General features: G+C 33.8%; 3 protein-coding genes across 3 annotated transcripts; all 3 read right to left on the bottom strand.

Moving 5' to 3' along the window:
* Positions 1 to 140: 140 nt before the first annotated feature.
* On the bottom strand, positions 141 to 4,488 carry Polr1f (RNA polymerase I subunit F). The gene is made up of 4 exons (XM_076781009.1): positions 3,919 to 4,488; positions 3,677 to 3,819; positions 3,415 to 3,610; positions 141 to 3,341 (listed from the first exon to the last, which is right to left on the bottom strand). Exons 1-4 carry the CDS (start codon positions 4,107 to 4,109, stop codon positions 1,862 to 1,864), a joined length of 2,010 nt encoding a protein of 669 aa, XP_076637124.1. The 5' UTR covers positions 4,110 to 4,488; the 3' UTR covers positions 141 to 1,861.
* Positions 4,489 to 4,935: 447 nt separating this feature from the next.
* Positions 4,936 to 6,735, bottom strand: Rpl13a (ribosomal protein L13A). The gene is made up of 6 exons (XM_076780336.1): positions 6,653 to 6,735; positions 6,083 to 6,213; positions 5,816 to 5,925; positions 5,483 to 5,628; positions 5,143 to 5,265; positions 4,936 to 5,066 (listed from the first exon to the last, which is right to left on the bottom strand). Exons 1-6 carry the CDS (start codon positions 6,671 to 6,673, stop codon positions 4,983 to 4,985), a joined length of 615 nt encoding a protein of 204 aa, XP_076636451.1. The 5' UTR covers positions 6,674 to 6,735; the 3' UTR covers positions 4,936 to 4,982.
* A 547-nt stretch (positions 6,736 to 7,282) lies between these two features.
* Brwd3 (bromodomain and WD repeat-containing protein) lies at positions 7,283 to 18,395 on the bottom strand. The gene is made up of 22 exons (XM_076780534.1): positions 18,200 to 18,395; positions 18,055 to 18,113; positions 17,955 to 17,984; positions 17,685 to 17,744; positions 16,969 to 17,119; positions 16,784 to 16,882; positions 16,367 to 16,704; positions 15,820 to 15,974; positions 15,341 to 15,658; positions 14,828 to 15,245; positions 14,510 to 14,735; positions 14,105 to 14,426; positions 13,800 to 13,995; positions 13,470 to 13,718; positions 12,948 to 13,169; positions 12,486 to 12,864; positions 11,961 to 12,360; positions 11,614 to 11,844; positions 11,264 to 11,444; positions 10,681 to 10,834; positions 10,453 to 10,563; positions 7,283 to 10,377 (listed from the first exon to the last, which is right to left on the bottom strand). Exons 1-22 carry the CDS (start codon positions 18,240 to 18,242, stop codon positions 9,407 to 9,409), a joined length of 5,313 nt encoding a protein of 1,770 aa, XP_076636649.1. The 5' UTR covers positions 18,243 to 18,395; the 3' UTR covers positions 7,283 to 9,406.
* Positions 18,396 to 18,716: the final 321 nt, after the last annotated feature.

Below are 18,716 nucleotides of genomic sequence, written 5' to 3' on the forward strand. Positions count from 1 at the left end.
AGAAATGTTGCCCGAAAATTTCACGCGAATCTTTAAAATGTCATAACTTCTGAACGGATTCACGGATTTCAATGTTTAAAAAAGCAAACGACGCGTATTTCCATCAAGAATATGTAGAAATTGTAAAAATATTCAAAAAGTTGACCCTTGACCCCGCAAAATGAGAAAAACCCTATAAAAATGGTCCAATTTTCAAACAGCCATAATTCCTACAATAGTGAATATATTTCAATGAAACTTTTTTCTGAAGTAGAGCTCATGGGTACCTACAAAAAAGTATTAGACAACTTTTCTGTAGGACGTCAAACAAAATGATTAAAAATGAGAAACGAATTTTTAAGAAAAATCGACAGGGGGTAGGTGCCTAAATTTTTCGACGAAAAAAAAAATTTTCAAATCGTTCTAAAAAAATTATTTTCATTTGCAGGGGTCAATTACAATCATTTTTGGTGAATAGACATATCCCCGAAAACCTACCCACTTGCGAGAAAAAAATTTGAGAAAGTTGAAATTTTTCGACAAAATTAAAAAATTTCAAATCGTTCTAAAAAAAATATTTTCATTTGTAGGGATCAATTACAATCATTTTTTGTCATTAGACATACCCTCGAATTCCTACGCGTTTTCGAGAAAAAAATTCCTAATCGAAAATGTAATTTCTGGTCAGGAATGTCTGCCCGAATTTTCATGCGAATCTTTAAAATGTCATAACTTCTGAACGGATTGACGGATTTTAATGTTTAAAAAAGCAAACGACGCGTATTTTAATCAAGTATATGTAGAAATTGCAAAAATATTCGAAAAGTTGACCCTTGACCCCGCAAAATGAGAAAAACCCCATAAAAATGGGTCCAATTTTCAAACAGCCATAATTCCTACAATAGTGAATATATTTCAATGAAACTTTTTTCTGAAGTAGAGCTCATGGGTACCTACAAAAAAGTATTAGACAACTTTTCTGTAGGACGTCAAATAAAATTATTAAAAATGAAAAACGAATATTTAAGAAAAATCGACAAGGGAGTGGTGCCTAAATTTTTCGACGAAAAAAAAAATTTTCAAATCATTCTAAAAAAATTATTTTCAGTTACAGGGGTCAATTACAATCATTTTTGGTCATTAGACATACCTGCGAAATCCTACCCACTTTCGAGAAAAATATTTTTGGGATTATAAGGAACGTACGAAAGGAAAAATTTTGTTATTTAAATTACTATGCACTACAAAAGGGGAAACTATGCTACAATTACAATCACAATAATAGCTTGTAAAAATTTTTATTACCACTATAAGTCATATTTGTACTTTTGTTCATTGAATATATATACTATGCATAGAAACAATAATGTATTTAATAATAATATTTTATTGCAACGTTAATCTGTTATGCATACGTATAATTCACCATTGCATAACAAATGGAAATAATGATATACATGTAACATTAATTTCAACGTACACGAAAGGAAAATAAAAATTTAACTAATTATGGAAGTTCAGTGGTAATTTATATACATGCAATATTTACAAGTTCGATACTAACGTAGTAAAATAAAATTTGAAGATTTTGCGTATGTAGACATTTATGTGTATTATGATTCATAAAACTTTACGTGTATACATGCGTACGTGTAGCACTATATTTTATACTATCGTCCTTCCACGAGAAGAAAGCACAGCGTGTTTACATCCCCACTCCTGCTGCAGTTTGCTGATTGACAGCGGACTGCAATAAGAGTGGGGATGTAAACACACTGTGCCTTCTTCTCGTGGAAGGACGATACTCGAGTCGAGTTCTCTTTTAAAAAAAAAATGCATTAACCACAAATCACGTCATTATAAAATACATTTATTAAATGTCCTAGCTATCAGCGCAGTTTTCAGTTTTAACTTGAACGTCACTAAAGTCAAATTCCGATTCGAGTTTTCTAGACTTATTTAATTTTTTGCTTTGCTTCTTCTCTATTACGTCGTTTTTATCCTCTTCAGACGCAACGTTTGTTACAAATTTCTCCTTCTTTACTTCCACATCGTGAAAAATTACTTCATCGTTCGTTGTTTTCTTTTTCTTCGAATACCTCCCGTTACTTTTCAAATCCGTTTCATTGTCGCTGGTAACGTTATTCAAATCGAATTTGTGCTTCCTTTTCGTCGAACTTTTGTTTGAAGTATAAACATCGTCGTCAAATATTTCTACTTTAACTATATCCTCGAAACCAGGCTCTATTTTAATTTCATCGCTGTCCAAAAGATTCTTCTTCGAGTGCTTTTTCCGTTTCTTTTTAATCGAAGTATTGTTGTCGTCTTCCATCGTATCGTGATTAGAACTGTTCGTAGACGTATTTAAGTCAAGCTTTTCCTTCTTAATATTTATATCGTGAAATGCAAATTCGGGATCCGCTATACTCGACGTTTTGGAACGTCTTTTTCTCGGAGTCTTTTCAGCGTTACTACTGCCATCCACATCACTTTCAGGAAACTCTAACTTTATAGAATGTTTATGTCTTTTATGTTGCTTCTGAATTGGAACTTCTTCTACTTCTTCGTTTACTTCGTACAATTCCTCCGTTTTAACAGCGACATTATCATAATCTGACGGTCTGATCTTCAATTTCTTTTTGCTTGAACTCGTTATATATTTGTCTGCAGTAAAATCATCTGCAGAATTATCAGTTTCGTCCAAGAGCTTTCTCTTTGCAGCATGTTTCTTGGACTTGACTTTGCTTTTAGATTCACTTTCCTCCACAACCAGTTCAGAACTACTACCTTCAACATGTTCCACTTTAATTTTGCTAATTTTAGTTTTAGACTCTTCGTTACACGAACTTCTTGATACATTTTTGGGAGACTTTGCAGACTTTTCAGACTTTTCATTATATTGTTCGTCTAGGCTACTTTGCGAACCGTGATCTCTAGATTTTTTTCTCGCACGCTTCTTTAAAACTGGTTTTAATTCTTGATCGCTTTCCAATTCACCATTTATGGTATTACTATTCGTAAATTGTTCCACTGTCTCTTCTATCTTAATCGGTTCGGCTATAGATTCTTTAACTTTTTTAAATTTTTTACCATGTTTCTTGTCCTCTTCCTTTATTTCAATGATCTCCGTTGGTTTCTCTTTATCAAATTTCTTCTTTGACTTCTTTTCCAGAGAAGTTTCTTTTTTTACTTTTGCTACACCTTCGTCCGAACTATTTTCAGAATCAGTAGCAAAAAATGTGTGTTGTTTAGAATTAGTTTCCAATACATTACTCTCTATACTTTCATCATTGATTTGATGGTTATTAAAATGGCTCCTATTAAATGTCTTTTCCATTAATTTACATCCTTGTAAATAATCGCTAGAATCGTAGAAAAAGAATCATAAGTGACACTGGGCAGCATTTCAGTAAAAATAATCGAAATATTACTTACTCTGGATTTAAAATGCCACGAATAAAAGGCAATTTACTATCAAAGTCAAGAGAAGTTACTTTAAATCGTACTTCTTGGCCAATTTCAAGATTATCGCCAGGCCAATTCTCATCATTATCCATTTTTGGAATTGATACGTTAAATGCTTTATGTACAAGAACTCCAATGTGGTCTATTCCTTTCTTATTGACAATTCCTATAACTTATTGCTCGTAAATAATACAGTAAAGTTTCAAAATCGCTTAATAACAGAACATTTTACCTTTCAACGAACATCCTACTTTGGGTCTGAATATATAAAAATCTGCTTCGATATCGACGTGAATGAAACAAGTATCGTAAAATATTTCGCCCAATGGAGTCAGTAGTTTAGGATTTTTGTAAGCCAACAGAAATCCTTTTAATCTGTAACAAATACAATCGTGAAAACGAAACGAAGATCACCGTTCGATTTTTTAAAAAGTAAGATATTCGAAATGAAATTAAAATAAAGTTGGTACGTACTCGGCATCGTACAAATTTAAATTCGAACTTAGGATTTCGTTCAACGCGGCATTTAGGTTCGTCAAATGAAACGGATGCAAACCAAAATGCTTTTTTAATCTCTCAAAATAAACGTGAGAGTCTTCGTCCTCGAGGAGACCCGAGAGTTCTAAAACGGACCAAGTAATGCCCGTGTACGTTTTAAACTTCATTATGATCGACTGCACGGTAATAAACAAACCACTTTAATGCAAACGCATGCAATGTCGTCGGTAGAAACGTGTAAAAATTGCAGGTTAAGCGTGTGTTTGGACGTGATAACAGACAATAGTTACGATGACGGACGTTATTTAAGAACGCCGTTTAAGCGCGAAAATAATTTAACCAACATATTTATCGTAAAAAACAAAAGAAATAATAAAATAAAATAAAAAAATTACGTGCTACAAAAACGTGACGTATTTCAATTGAATTTCTTTAGAAAGTTCCATGTTTCGTAACGTTGGGAAAAATTACCAGAAACTAGTTTTGTATTTGGGATGAGTTTTCGAAACGTAAACCTAATGAAGTGAATTATAATTTAAATGAACGAAGAAGCGTGCAAATTTCACGGAATAAGTATTTTTAACGTATACAAAATAAGATTTTTAATGCATTTACAGATCTCAAAAAACAGTTACAATTATTTTTGTAGATACGATGTCTATTCAAAACTATGCGCCACTTGTAGGGACTGCAGTCTTCCCGCTCACTCTTGCTGCAAGAGTGGGGGAAACGGCCATGTTGCGCTCAGCCAACCGGTCAGTCTTTGTTCAGCTCTCATAGCGTGTGGATGTGTCCATGCGTCTCAGTTATTTTTCAATAAATTGAGTCCCATTCTTGGAGTCTAGAGAGACGTAGGTGACATTTTCCCACATTGGTGACCCCTTCCAAGCCACTATGTCTCCGGTTACACTTCGCCTCACTGGTTCAAGGAGGGATCCCCCTAGTGGTGGAGATAAATAGGCCACAAGTAGTGTGTTAAGGTGTAATAATAACTGACTTTAGAATCTTTATGGAATTTTATTATTTTTACAATTTTCGTATTAATTGTATCCAAAACTATTAATAATTTCAGTGAATGGTTTTGTAGCTTTGACAACTGTCTGCCCAGCTTGTTTGGTAAATTTCTAAAACAAACATACAAGAGTATATAGTACAATGCTAGTAACATATTATTTCAACTATTTTATTTCTCGAAGTTACCTTGAGTTTGTCCCTGTTTTGAACCTCAGCAATTGCTCTGACACGCCTCTTGTTTTCCAATGTGCGTACCACAGCCTTATATTTCCATCCCACTTCATGAGATAATCTGCCTACGTGACAATACTAAAAAGAAGGCAATGAGGTTAGTATAACCCAAGTTTTTAACGTATACGATAACTTCGCTTTGACGTTTACTCAGTAAAATATAACATCACAATATATAAAGCAAATAATGCTCAGGCGCAAATTACCATACCATCATTGTAAAGAAATTAACTAATATATTACAAATAATTTAATTATTATTAAAAGTACAATTCGAGTCAAAATACGGCCTCACCTTCCTGCCAGGTTTTAGACACATAACTCGCATTGCGCCTGGTACAACAACACGTTTCCTACGATCATACGGTGGTGGGCATCCTTCATAAACCTTTAACCTTCTTATAGCATCCTTTCCTCTTTGTGTTTTATGTGGAATCATTCCTGTAAATCAATATTCTTTTTCATTCTTCTATTCTTATACAACAGATGCCTGAATCTTTTATACTAAACAATCTCATATAAAATATTTGTTTCATTTAATTATCAAATAATGTAGGTAAGATGTATACATAATCATTGATTAATAAAAAGTTGTATAATTTTGCAAATAATCAATGTCTAAACATACCACGAACTGTCTTCCATAGTATTTTACTAGGTGCACGGAAATGGAAGGGTCCACGAGCTGGATTTACGTTACATCTTTTACGTAAAAATGACATGAATTTCAACTTGTTCCTATAATAAATATTTCACGTAAAATCAACTGCAATGCTTAAAGATTGGAATCATATTTTAAAACGACATGTTACATAAAAACGAAAATTAAATTACATATGCAAGAATAAATTACAAAAATTAATCGAAAATCGAAGTAAAAACGCTTGTCACAAACCTGAAAAAGTTACCAGAGATATTAAGTTGTTCACTGCGAACAACAATCACTTTGTTGCCTTGCAGAATCGTTTTGGCAATAATTGCTGCCAAACGGCCAAGTAAATGGCCACGGCCATCGATTAATATTGGCTGGAACACACAATTATAAAAATTTATATATCTTTTACGTACTTATACGTGTATTTTCTCGAACAAAAATTTAGAAAATTTTTTCGGTTCTTCAAGAGACTGTCAATAACGCGTAGCACGTGTCAACTGTACAAATTAATTTTTGTTAAACTTATCGGTCATCAATTACATCGCATAATACATATTATTGGACTAATAAAAAATAGTCAAATATATAATTTCTATTTGTTACGAATAACAAACCACTGTTACAAGAAAACACGTGTGCACAACATACAACCTATGGAATTGTTGTATAGTTTTGTTCAGAAATCCATATCAAACAAATAACTTCAACATTTATTAATCTTTCACCTATGTTGTACTGATCGAAACGAGTATCTTTTATACATACGAATTGTCTTACGCGGCTGAAAATAATAAAACTTTACGTACACACCTTATTACTGAAGCCAGTCATTTTGTCACCCTACCGGAAAAGGGTCCATGAGCGTAGAGAAATGCGCGACCTCTTACCGGAAGTTATCGTCTTTCTACCTCCATCAATGCAACCAACGTTATATATTTTTTCTCACTAGATAAAACTATGCATGCTATTTGTTATTAAATTACTTATATAACACCATAAAGGTTTCTGTATATGTTAATTGTAGTATTTTACATTTTATAATCCAATATCTACGAATAAATTTATTATTATTATTAAAGACTAATTCTTCAAACGAAATTTAGAAGTTTTAATTTGTATTTTTTTGTGAAATTAATAATTGTGTCATTACATAGAAATTCAGTATATTAATAACATTAAATGTAACTATTTTGCATTTTTTATATTACTATGCAGATACCGTAATTACTATAGATATAACAAGATGGCTAGAAAAACAACGCTATCTAGTATGAACATAAAACATTAAATTCAATTTCTCGCGTAACGGTAATTGGCTGATTCGTTACTTTAAAATAAATTTACGGGAATTATTTGCTTGCAAGATTATTGTAGGTTTCAAAATAAATAACAAGTATGTATGAAACAATTTAATAGTTCTTTTTTTTTTTATTGGTGACGGTGGGTTTTGATAAATTAGGTATGCAACAGAGCACATTAGTGTGACAACTAAAGTTTCAAATTTTACAAAAATTGAAACTATCGCCGTCGTATTAATTAAGTTTTGTTATTTAATAATATTTATATACAGAAAATTATATTAATTCTGAAGATTAAAACGAGAAACATGTTAATTGTAATATAATTAATTAAATGATCCAAGTTAATATTTGTAATTAAATTAATATAATCAGAAATTCTACTTCTTGAGTCCGCATGATATGACTCTTTTATTCGAGGCATTATTAAAAAAATATTCATTATACTTCTAATTATTAATATTTATATCATTGTATATTTAATATTCTTAAACTAATATCACAATGACTCGAGACAGTCAAGACTTCCAATATTTGTGCACATATCTTTATGTTATATTAATTCATCAGTTGCATAACTGTCTTGAAAAATTTGTATCCTATTATATAATGAATGGATTAATTTTTATGCTATATAAATCTGAAAAACGTCTATTTCTATGTATGAAAAATTGCTAAAATCGCACGAGCATTGGTTCTTAATTCTCTAATGGACATACAAATTACATGTAAAAAGTTACTACTTCGTACCACAGATCGTGTATAGCACACGTTTTTTTTTTTTTACACATTATTAAACAAAAAAAAAATTGCATTTGTATTTACAAATAACATTATATTTTAAGTATAGTCTTAAAAAGCGAAAACAGTGCCATTAATATGAAACTAATTTAATTGAAAGAAACGTTTTTATTCTCGATACTATCTCAGGATGCGAAAAGAAAGAAATGTGCTACTTATGTCTTTTAAATAAATAATCGTATTCATAAAGGCACTGCCTCATTTAATAGAATTTACAAAATATGGAAGATAAGTACAGTTTTCTGTTCAATGTACAAACACTTGACATAATCAACGAACATTAAAATGTACGTGTACGATATAAAATTCAATATTTCACGATCTCAAATTAATTGAATTTCTATTTATATGAATTATCTAATTTAAAAAATGTACAAATTTGCAAATGCTAAAGTCATTAAATAAATCTTGATCAAAGCAAATAATTCATTGTAATATCATCAAATGCAAACATAAACACTGATACAGATTATTTTTATTAACTGCGTGTATGAATAGGTAATGGCTTCTTTTAAACTTCTTATGACCTTAGCACGAAAGTAACTTTTCATTTGTCAATTGACTTTACCCAAACAAGCAGAACATTAATATTTTTAAGCTAATCTTAGTTAATCCCCTGAAAATGATGGACATTATTTATGTCGTTCCAGGTACCGTCCTTCCACGAGAAGAAGGCACAGCATCTTTACATCCCCACTCTTGTTGCAGTCCGCTGATTGCAATGCCTGTGAGTCAGCGGACTGCAACAGAAGTGGGGATGTAAAGATGCTATGTCATTCTTCTCGCGGAAGAATGGTACAATAACATATTTTCAAATGTAATACAAATATTATTACATACTATTTAATTGTTTGTTACTATTATTATCGTATAGAAATTCAGAATTTGTAAAGATCTTTTTTATCGCATGATTAAATAGTATATATTAATAACAGTTTGGAATATTCCGTAAAAGTAATCATTCGTTGAAACGCGTAACGATTTAAATATTATTGCGTGTAAAAAGTAAAAATATTCTTACGAAAATAACCCTTTTTCTTGTTACTGAATCAAACATTATTACATCAATATAACGAACGAGTGTTATTATAAAGTTTCACTGTTTCCGCTCGCGACTAAATCTTTCGTTTGCTGATTCGACGATGTATTTGAACATAAGAGAAAATTACCCATGTGCTTCACAATAATGGAAGTATTTTGTAGCAGTGTTTATCATGAATTGCTATGACAATCTCAAGTGTTTATACGTACAGTCTATCTATGATCTTATTCTAAAATTCTCAGGCAATAATATCCTGGCATACACAAATTGAGTGTGATGCTACAATATAGATACAGTCGCATGTTTCAAAGAACAAACATTATCAAATAACATTTAAAATTTTTACAGTATTCTTAAACATTTGTAAGAATCATTTGAAAGATCAATAATTTACATTTTTTATTACTAGCATGAAAGATGCTGTTAGGGTGATTCTAGACTCCCAAGGAAAGCCCGTGCTCGTTCGGTCATTTTGCGTACACGTCCTCTACTACTTATACTAATGCCTAGTACGTTTTCAGGTTCTGGTAAACTTTCGTCACTATTTTCTGCATAAGACTGCCGTTTAATTTTACGTCGGTTTCTAACTGGCATTGTATTGCTTTCATCACTTTCCTCGTTGTAACGAGGACGTTTCCCACTTCTTCTCGAGTTTAGCGTAGTCTCTTGAATTTGTACTTCTCTTAATCCACGAGCTCTTCTTTGCGACCTTGATGGTGCAAAAATTTTATCCGAATCTTCGCTGTCTGAATCTTGATTATTAGTTTCGTGTTGAGACTGCTCCACTTCTTCCTCCTCCTCCTCCTCCTCCTCCTCCTCCTCTTCTTCTTCTTCTTCTTCTTCATCTTCATCATCTTCGCTTTGACTCTCAATATTATTTCTGCCATTCTTCGTTATGCATTTCAAGCTAGTAACAGGTTCAGATACTAGTTTTCGCGATCTTGTGCTAGTTTTGTTAATAACTTCTTCTTCACTTTCTTCATCCGATGACTCAATTGCAACAAATTGTTCGTCATCTTCATCTTCTTCGTCGTCGTCGTCGTCGTCGTCGTCGTCGTCAGCAGCGACAAATACTTTCGACTTTGATTTTGCTTGTTTATTATTTTTACTATTTTTCGCGCGATTTTTCTTTGTTTGCTTTCCACGGCCGCTGGGTGTATATACATCTCCAGAATCACTATCAGTACTAGCACTCGGTACTACTTTCCTTGCTCGTGTCCTTCTTACAGGCACACTACCACTACTTTCACTTTCCATGGAAGCTTCCGAGTCACTGGCTTCACTTTCACTTTCTTTTGTCTTTTTAGATATAACAGATCTAGAAATTCGAAGTTTTAACACTCGTGACGAATTAAAAGAACGTTTGGTATGGCCATTTGTCATACGTGACGGTCCTAAAAAATACGCGAACATTAGAAATACATGGATGGTAACTAAATAATTTAATGAATCGAAACTAAAATGCATACCTGGCGCAGACACGTTAGAATTCTTCTTCCTTTGTACTTCATCCAAGTCCTCGTCATCATCCTCACTATTTACGTCATCATCTGTACAAGTAGATTTTGATTTCGGCGGTCCTATACATACATTTAAATTCTTTAATACTTGCACTTAAAGATAGTTACATATTACTTCTTTACTTATTATCATGAGGCATCTCACTGAGTAATTAATGTCCATACAATTAAACATACCTGTGCCGTTTGTTAATCGAACTTTACCCTTTTTTCCTTTCCCTTTTGCATTTGTTCTATTATTATTGCGTCTTCTCGCAGACTTCCAATTTGAAATAATTTTTCTCATGTGTTCCTCAAACATAGCTGATAATCTTATTGTCATTGTATATATCTATAAAATAACAGGTTATAGAATACATTTTTGTTGAGGTACTTTAAATATATTCAATATATACATCTCAGAATGACCGAATAAGTCGAAACATATAAATTTCTCATGCAAAGTGAAATCGATAAGTACTTTGCCATTTTGCAATCTGTGACTTCAATCTCGAAATATTAAAACACAAAGTCAAACGATGTGATTATCGGTACGTATTATTTATACTCCAATTAACTGATAATACACATGCACACACTGACACATAAGAAATATGTGCTCATTCGTTTACAAATGTAAAAATTTTAACTTTTAATATCTCAATGAAGTTTCACATTGCAAAATGGCACAGGATTTCTCGATTTCTCCTCATACGAGGAATTTTTATATTCCGGCGTGCCTCGTCTTCTTAAAATACTCAGCACAATAAACATGACCTACCCTTGAACGTTTATTAGTGTTATAATTTTTGCTATTTGTAAATATTAATCTCATATCTTTGGCAAATTCTAAGGGTGTTTCATAATTACCACCCAATAAATCTTCTTTTACTGTACGTAAATCCATTGGTGTATCTATGATTTGATGATAATCCGGATGTTCTAATCTATCAACCGGTTCTCTGTCAAAAAATTAACAATAAAAATATTAAATGAAAATTGAATATAGTGTCTTACATTATAAAGCATTGGTCAAAGAACATTAGGTAATTCTGAGTGTTAAAATAAGAAAACACTCTGTATATTGAAAATAACTTTCTTTTGGAATGTGCCAATATTAACTTATTCTACCTGAAAGGAATAGAATCCTCGCATTGCCATAATGTTTCTAATAATTGGCGGCATGTTACTTTCCAATCATTTGCTATTTCTTGTGACCGTAAATTTCTACTAGAAGTTGCTCTCTGGGTACTTGTAGAAGGTTTATCTTTAGCATCTTCCACTTCAACCTCTGACTCGGAAGAATGGTACGTATCGACCAATTGATGATAAATAGCTGGCACATCCAATTCCGTAGTTTCTCTGAACGATAAATAAAACATAATCCGTTTTACATTAATATACTAAAATTAAGATGAAGTAAATACACAATATATAGACGATGTAAAACGTTTCTGTATAGATAAACCAAATCTTACTTTATAATACGTAGACATAAATCGGTAACTATTCTTGCGTGCTTTACTATTTGACTATGTGGCTCGTTAAATTGCTCTGCATTTGTCGCCAAGTATCGAACGTCGAACTGTGCCGACGTAACCCTCCGATAGAAATGATTTTCAAAACGAGCCTTTATAGTTGATAAATCAATTGGATATTCCACAACAAATGCATACGCTGGATAGATGTTGAGATCAACAGGTGCCATAAAAGGTTCTGCAATCGCAAGACTCATCACTTGATCTAATCCACGTATAATCCTACGACAAGTCGCTTCTCTATCACCCATTGGCCATTCTTCTGCCTGGGGTTGGTATAATATCGTTCGTATTTCTTCCGGAAGTACAGGAACTGCACCGCCAAGTTCTGCAGGAAGTCCTGCAACAGATATTTCAAAAATTATAGTAACAGTCGAATACTAATTTTCGAAAACAAAATTTTTAAATAAGACTTAGTAATACGAACAGACCAGTGTTAGAAATCGCTAAACATTTTATACATACTGTTTTCATCAACTGGTTCAAGATCCCAAGGACTCATTCTCTCGTATTCACCATTATCCCACCTGACGCGAAAACACATGAAAAAAGATTCTGGAAAATCTTCATCCAAAGGTTCCATTGATTGTATTTGACCCATCCACCATCCATCATCAATCATACAACGAAATCGATCTCCTTCGGACCAACTACGCGCTAAGGCCGTGTCAAACGTTTGACGTAAAACTAAGAAATCCAATACATCGGCCATGTCGTGATACTTAATAGTGAAATTCTCTCCGGTTAATCGACCATCTTCATCCATCAATGCTAGTTTTAGACAACATAATCGAGGTGGACGAATTTCGTACTTAATGCCTACTACTTTTACAAATTCCTGAGCCTACAAAAGTATTAAATTTTTTCTTCAATTATTATTCTCAAAATTATAATATTCATAAAATAAATGATCTGAAAGCATCTTACCCTTATATTAACTTTATTCCAAGGTTCACATCGCGGACCAAGTTCATACACTTTTTTATTTCTAACAGCATCTAAATAGAATTGATGTCCTTGACGAAAATACACAATTTCATCGCCCATCTGTGGATAGTAAGGAGCTTTTCTTGGTATTATTTCAGTAAGCCATTCGGAAGGTCTAAAAGCTTCTGGGACTTCCCCAATACCATTAGGTACCGGCACGGACTGAAAAAAAGAACGATATTGAGATAGAAATTTTACTAAAATAACTTGTAAATTCTGTGTTGTATAAAAACTTGTATACAAAATGTTTATTACATACTTTATGTACTTTTTTCATGAGTGAAGAATTAGGTCTTAAATTCATTTTTGTAAGCGGAATTACACAAAAAATCAGAGACATTTTTACATATGACAATATTTTTTTTAGGACTATACAACTTCTATATATTGTTATGCGTCGTATAGTTTGAATATATTTAATTTTCCCCACACTGTATGTACGTACGAACAATGCTTATTTACCTTTTTCTTAGGGCGTTTGCTACGTCTTCTGTCCGGATCACTTGGTGGAGTAAGAGATCGCTTTTTCACAGGTTTGCGTTTACTTCTCTTTGGTGGTTCTAGATTTAAACCATGATCAGCAATCCAATCTGAATATTCTGTACTAGAATCTGAAGTAGAACTATCGGAACACAAATCTTCCTCGTGAGCAGTAGAGTCATTACTGTTGCTACTGGCCGAACTTCCTGTTGTTCCTGCATTATCAAGATTCTGAAAGCATTTGGTACGATTACACATTTCACGTTTAGAAATACAAAATGTTTGGATAATTTTAATTAATTTAAAGGATACCTCGAACTCTTCATCCTCCTGTTCTTCGCCACGTGCAGCCCTAGTTCTATAACCATGTCTAGCAGTTCTATTACGTTTTCGATTTGTTAATCGACTACTTATATTGCCTTCAGTAGTGACAGTACTTGACACTGGTTGCGGCCTTCTTCGCATTTCACGTCTCCAATTCTCAAGTTCCATGTCTGCTGTTGCGTGTCTATAAATATTGTTGGATTTATTTGTGAACTTAAATAATTGATAGAAGTATTAATAAAAATTAAAATCAATGAATTAATTTTTAATACAATAAATTGGGTAAAACGTACAAAACTTTGTATTGTGTTTCTCTAACAGCTGGATTCATAGATCGAGCAAGTATAGGCTTATTCCAAGGTGTAGTATTATCTCTTTGCCAATTACCACTACTTTGTCGAACACCTTCGACATCACCGGCTCTTCTCAAGCCCGATCTGCTCCCACGAGGACTAGCCATTTGACGAACTGGTTGTTCCATTACATTTTCTTCTCTATCATCGCCACCTTCTCCTTCGACGTTAATATTTTGCCTTTGTGCAAGAGCTTCGATTAATTGGTCAATATTGGACCGTGGTTCTTGAGCTGGAAGACCTTCTATAACTTCTTGCATTCCTATTAAACGTAACGGTATATTTATTATGTAAGAATAATGGACTTTTTGTGTACATAGGAAAAGCAGAAATTAATTTTCATACCTCCAGCACCTACTGCAATGTTTGGTACTAGCTGCTCCCCTCTACAGTTTTCTCTTCCAGGAACCAATCTTTGCAGCACTGGTGGATAAGGATTTCCATCGACGTCCACCAAAAATGGCGGAGGCATTAAATGAGGCGCTGTCTGTGTTTGTTCATCCAAAACATAATTATTTGCATCTCGTATTAATGGTCTATAATCCGTATGGAAAAATAATTCTTTTGGTATCTAAGCAAAGAAAATATAGTATGTTTACTAATGTGTTTTTATATACAAAATTAAACACAGAAAAACGAAGAGATAGAACCAATGAGACTTACTATTTTAAGTTTCTGAACACCAGATCCGAAACCATATAGTAAAAGATGTCCATGGGAATCTGTTGCTGCCAACATTGTTCCATCTGGGGACCATTTTGCATCAAAAACAGCACCATTACCTTGACCTTCAATAAAATTTTGAAAACAGGCTATAGGTTCTGTATTTAATACATCCCAAATTATAAGTTGCCCATCATGTCCAGCACTCAATATTACACGAGGATCTATCGGATGGGATTCTAACACAAAGACTTCATCTTTGTGACCACGAAGAACTTTTACTAATTCACCTGATTTTGCATTCCATACTTTTAACGAACTGTCATTTACAGCTGTGATAACCCATTCATCACTTACATCCCAACTAACCATAGTAACCTTGGCTTTTTTGTTAGAATCATCATCTGGCTCTGATTCTCTAAAAATAATTAATCAGAGAATGTAGTTATTAAATTTACGATATATGAGCAAACATTTGACGATCTCTTCGTAATGTACGTTTCAAATGATTACCCAGGAAGTTTTGTAGTCATTAATAAACGTTTATGTATCCACTGTTGCTGTTCAAAATTCCATACATTTGCAGTACCATCTTTCGAACCAGAAATGAACCTCAAACCGCTATGTGCCCATTGAATACTATCAACTGTATCAGAATGTGCTTCAACCTCTAAAACTCTACGTGGACCTTCGTCTCCTAACATCGCGTATACTCTGACATGATGATCGGCTGAACCAGCTGCCATAAATGCCCCACCAGGACTGAACGAAGCACAAATCATTTGTGCCTGGCCAGGTCGCATCTTTTCATGGTACTGAATTGGTTTCGGCCTATAAAAAATACATATTAACTTCCATTAGAAAGAGAGAAGTATTTATTCAGAAAATCTCAGTAATCATAGTAGTCTAAAGAACGAAGTTACTATTTGAATTTTAGATCCTATTACTTTTTCTACTAACAAACAATATATAAAAGTAATATTTCAACTAACTGAAACACTGCTCTCTCGTTCCCCTTTCTTGTGTGAGACCAAAATGCAACAGACCCGTCTGTACTTGTAGAAACTAAGTAGTATACACCATTGCAAGATATAGGACAAAAATTCACAGACGTTATCATGCCAGAGTGTCCAGACAGAACTGCAACCTAAAAAAAAATAACGAAAGATTAAAATGAAATATTATTGAAGTTGTATTTGTATTTAATTGTAATGCGCGCGTTTTGTGATCTGCGCGATTCGCGGTTCACGGTCGACAGCGACATCTGTTCGGGGTATATAAAGCATGTTCCAAGTTAACTAACTCTCTTTCGTAGTCTAGTGAGGTGTAGGAATTGTAGTGTCGTTAAGATTTAAAATTATCTCTGTGAGTGCTAATAATTAATAAACTTTAACAGAAAATTCCTAACAAATATAAATAAACGCATAGTAATACAAATTTGTATTCGAAAATTACAAGGGATGTGCAGGTGGATCCCGAAAATATCTGGAACGCATACCCCTAAAGATTACCATACCAACGGTATCAGTAATTACTTACAGGAGACATTGTTTGAAAACACCAAACTCTCAATATGCGATCTAGACTTCCAGCAGCGAGTAAACTGTTATCAAAATTTACTGCAATGTCCATAATTTCAGCCGATGCTCCGCGAAAGGTAGCTAGTAATCGCCCATCGATAGAACTCCATACTTTAACAAGTAAATCGTCTGCACCAGTTATTATATATTTCCCAGTACGATCGAAAAGAACACAATATACTGCAGATAAATGTCCCAATGTATGTCTGTACAATTGCATTCTATGATAAAACCTTGTAGGTATCGCTTCTCGACGACTCAAAGGACCTGAATTCTCCCTTCCTTGAAGTACACGTACTATAAAAAAAATAAAAAATAGCACTGGTGTAATGTTAATGAGTATGTAAAATGTTTATTCTACAAATTACCAATTTACCTGTATTAGGCACTGATAAACTATAAGTTGATTTCATAAAGGGTTTTCCACCTAGTCTTCCAGAATATGAAACGATGCCGCGTACTTGACGTAAAACATCTATAAACATTCGTAATGTATATACGCACAAAAAATTAATAATGTCAATAATTTTTCAAATACTTTTATATTAATTTCAATCTTACCCTCGTGTGTACGTAACAAAGATTGTCTGCCTGCTCCGAGAAGAGATACTGCTCCTGGTATACATGGAGGTACCTCTTTTTCTAATACTGGACCAATTCTGGCACATATTTGTAACAAATGATTTGGTCCAATATGAGAATACTTCTTTTCCTGAAAGATTATGGCTCGTAATTTGTTTCTCTTGCCTTTTATTCAATGCGTACATATCGTAAATTAAAAAATACGTTTAGTTATAATACAAAATTGTTTTACTAAATTTTCTTTCCCGCGAGCAATTTAAATTTAACTAATGTAAAGTAGTCCCTGTCTTTAACCAATCAGAGAACGAACAAACAAAAGCGACCAATCTGAACAGCCCACTCGTCACGCACGATACCAGTTTCTATAAATAAGGTCTGAGCATGAGATATACTCATTGATCAGCTCGCGCAAGATGGCCGGAAGTTAATGCTTATTGGCTGAAAGTAATAGGGTGGGGGGAATCTTGTGCAACAGCATACAGCCATGGAGGAGAAGGGCTGAAGAGTGGGATAGAAAAGGGGTAGCACTCTAATAGGGGTACTTCATATATCCGCATTCATCTACTACTTTACGACACAATAAAACAAAATTTACCGTAATGATATTCTAAAAAGCAGCTTATTTATTCTATCATTAGTCGAGAATATTTATTTGCTAAACAACAAATTTTGGAGATAAAAATTTATTTACTTACCAACTCTTCAAATGTTTGATTATGTACACGCCCTTCCCAATCTAGCCTTTGTGGCAAAACCTGCGAAAAAAATGTAAAAATCATAAAAATTGATCGATCGATCGATCAATTGTACTCGACATAAAATTGGTATGATCCGTCGAGCATCAAGGTCGCCGACCTTGAAATTCTAATGTTTTGACAAGCAGAAACCACGTGCAAACCATGTGGAGCCGATGGGCATGTATAGTGTCACCCCGGCAAAACGTCAACTCAGACCAATCGTCTTACCTTAGCTCGCTCCAATTCACGCTTCAACACCTAAAACGTACATTTTTCGTCACGATACGTTTCGCCGTAACTCTATCGTTTTTAACCAGAAAACGCTCACCTGTGCGGCCTCACGACAAGGTCCTGCCGCTAAGAATTTGGCAATTACGAAGTACAGCTCTGTAAGAAAGAACGCTGCTTAGGAACGAACCGCACGCCTCGCTTCGTTGCGGATGGTAAGGGCGCTTATCGCTCCCATTCTTTACCTGGTGTTATTGCAGTCTCATTCTTGGACACGCTGCCCTCCATTCTGCCTGACCAATCGTTTATTATTCACTCACGGACAAAGAGAAACATTTACTTTTTAGGGTCATAGCGCGGCAATAACCATTTCGGATTTCATTTTCTCTCTCGCGAGGTCTCGACCGCGAGACGCACACGCACGCTCACCTCCTCAACGGAAAGTAGTCCCCCCCATACCCGATTGTCGACACAACGTACCGTATTATGCAGGAACGTAATTTGTTACTTAAGAACCCTACGCAATTTTCTTCAAATCATGCTTCTTAAGAGGAAATTTCCCCTACAGCATTTCAAGAAACAATGACATTAAACAAATAGTTTCGATATTATAAACTCGTATTATAATTTCTATCGTTCATGAATTTCTGTAATTATGAAACATATATAAGAACATCTATGCCATGTAATAGGGTCAATTAAAATTAAAAATTTTGAGACAGAAAACTATAATTATAGGAAATATAAACGAACTAGATAGTC

Source organism: Colletes latitarsis, chromosome 13, assembly GCF_051014445.1.
Source record: "Colletes latitarsis isolate SP2378_abdomen chromosome 13, iyColLati1, whole genome shotgun sequence".
Taxonomy (NCBI): Eukaryota; Metazoa; Arthropoda; class Insecta; order Hymenoptera; family Colletidae; genus Colletes; species Colletes latitarsis.